Source organism: Olea europaea, chromosome 14 (assembly GCF_002742605.1).
Source record: "Olea europaea var. sylvestris chromosome 14, O_europaea_v1, whole genome shotgun sequence".
NCBI classification, from domain to species: domain Eukaryota; kingdom Viridiplantae; phylum Streptophyta; class Magnoliopsida; order Lamiales; family Oleaceae; genus Olea; species Olea europaea.
The window spans coordinates 16969888-16970415 of NC_036250.1; the positions used below are offsets into that span (position 1 = coordinate 16969888).

General features: G+C 57.0%; 1 protein-coding gene across 1 annotated transcript in view; it reads right to left on the reverse strand.

Annotated features, from left to right (window-relative positions):
• The window catches only part of LOC111409586, a 2712-nt gene that overhangs the window by 1296 nt on the left and 888 nt on the right, over positions 1-528 (reverse strand). Inside the window, exon 2 of the mRNA XM_023039617.1 lies at positions 391-520. Coding sequence (XP_022895385.1) covers positions 391-520 — 130 coding nt within the window. The remainder of the gene's footprint in view (positions 1-390; positions 521-528) is intronic.

Sequence of the window (528 nt, forward strand, 5' to 3'; positions counted from 1 at the left end):
GACTCCTTCCACCCCTTGATAGAGGAAGGAAGTCCCACCACAAAGGGTGCGTGAGCCCCCCAAGGCGTGAGGTAGTACCACCCCCTTAACTCCTTCCCAATTACCCGGGGCTGGAACAGGGTCATAAAGACATGAAGGGGCATGTCCTCCCCAAGGGAAACTTCCTTCCACAGGAAGTAAGAGCCGACCAGCTGGCTCCACCCACTCGGCAGAACCTGGGTCGGCGACAGCATAAATTTCCTAAGCACCGCCCTAAAGAAGGGGTGCAAAGGAAGACGCATACCTGCTTTGAACAGGTATTCACTCACGGCCACGCAACCGGGCCTCGGATAGCATGCCCGCTCGTTCGGCTCGGGGACTAACATCTCTATGTTATGAGGCACACTGTACCTCTCCCTAAGCTCCCCCAACCTCTTCACCATCATGTTTGAGGGCACTCTAGAAGCCCCCCACTCCTGGGTATAATCCACGTCCTCCTCGGCCATGGCATACCTATCCACCTCGGACGTCCCCCCATGACCTACCCCA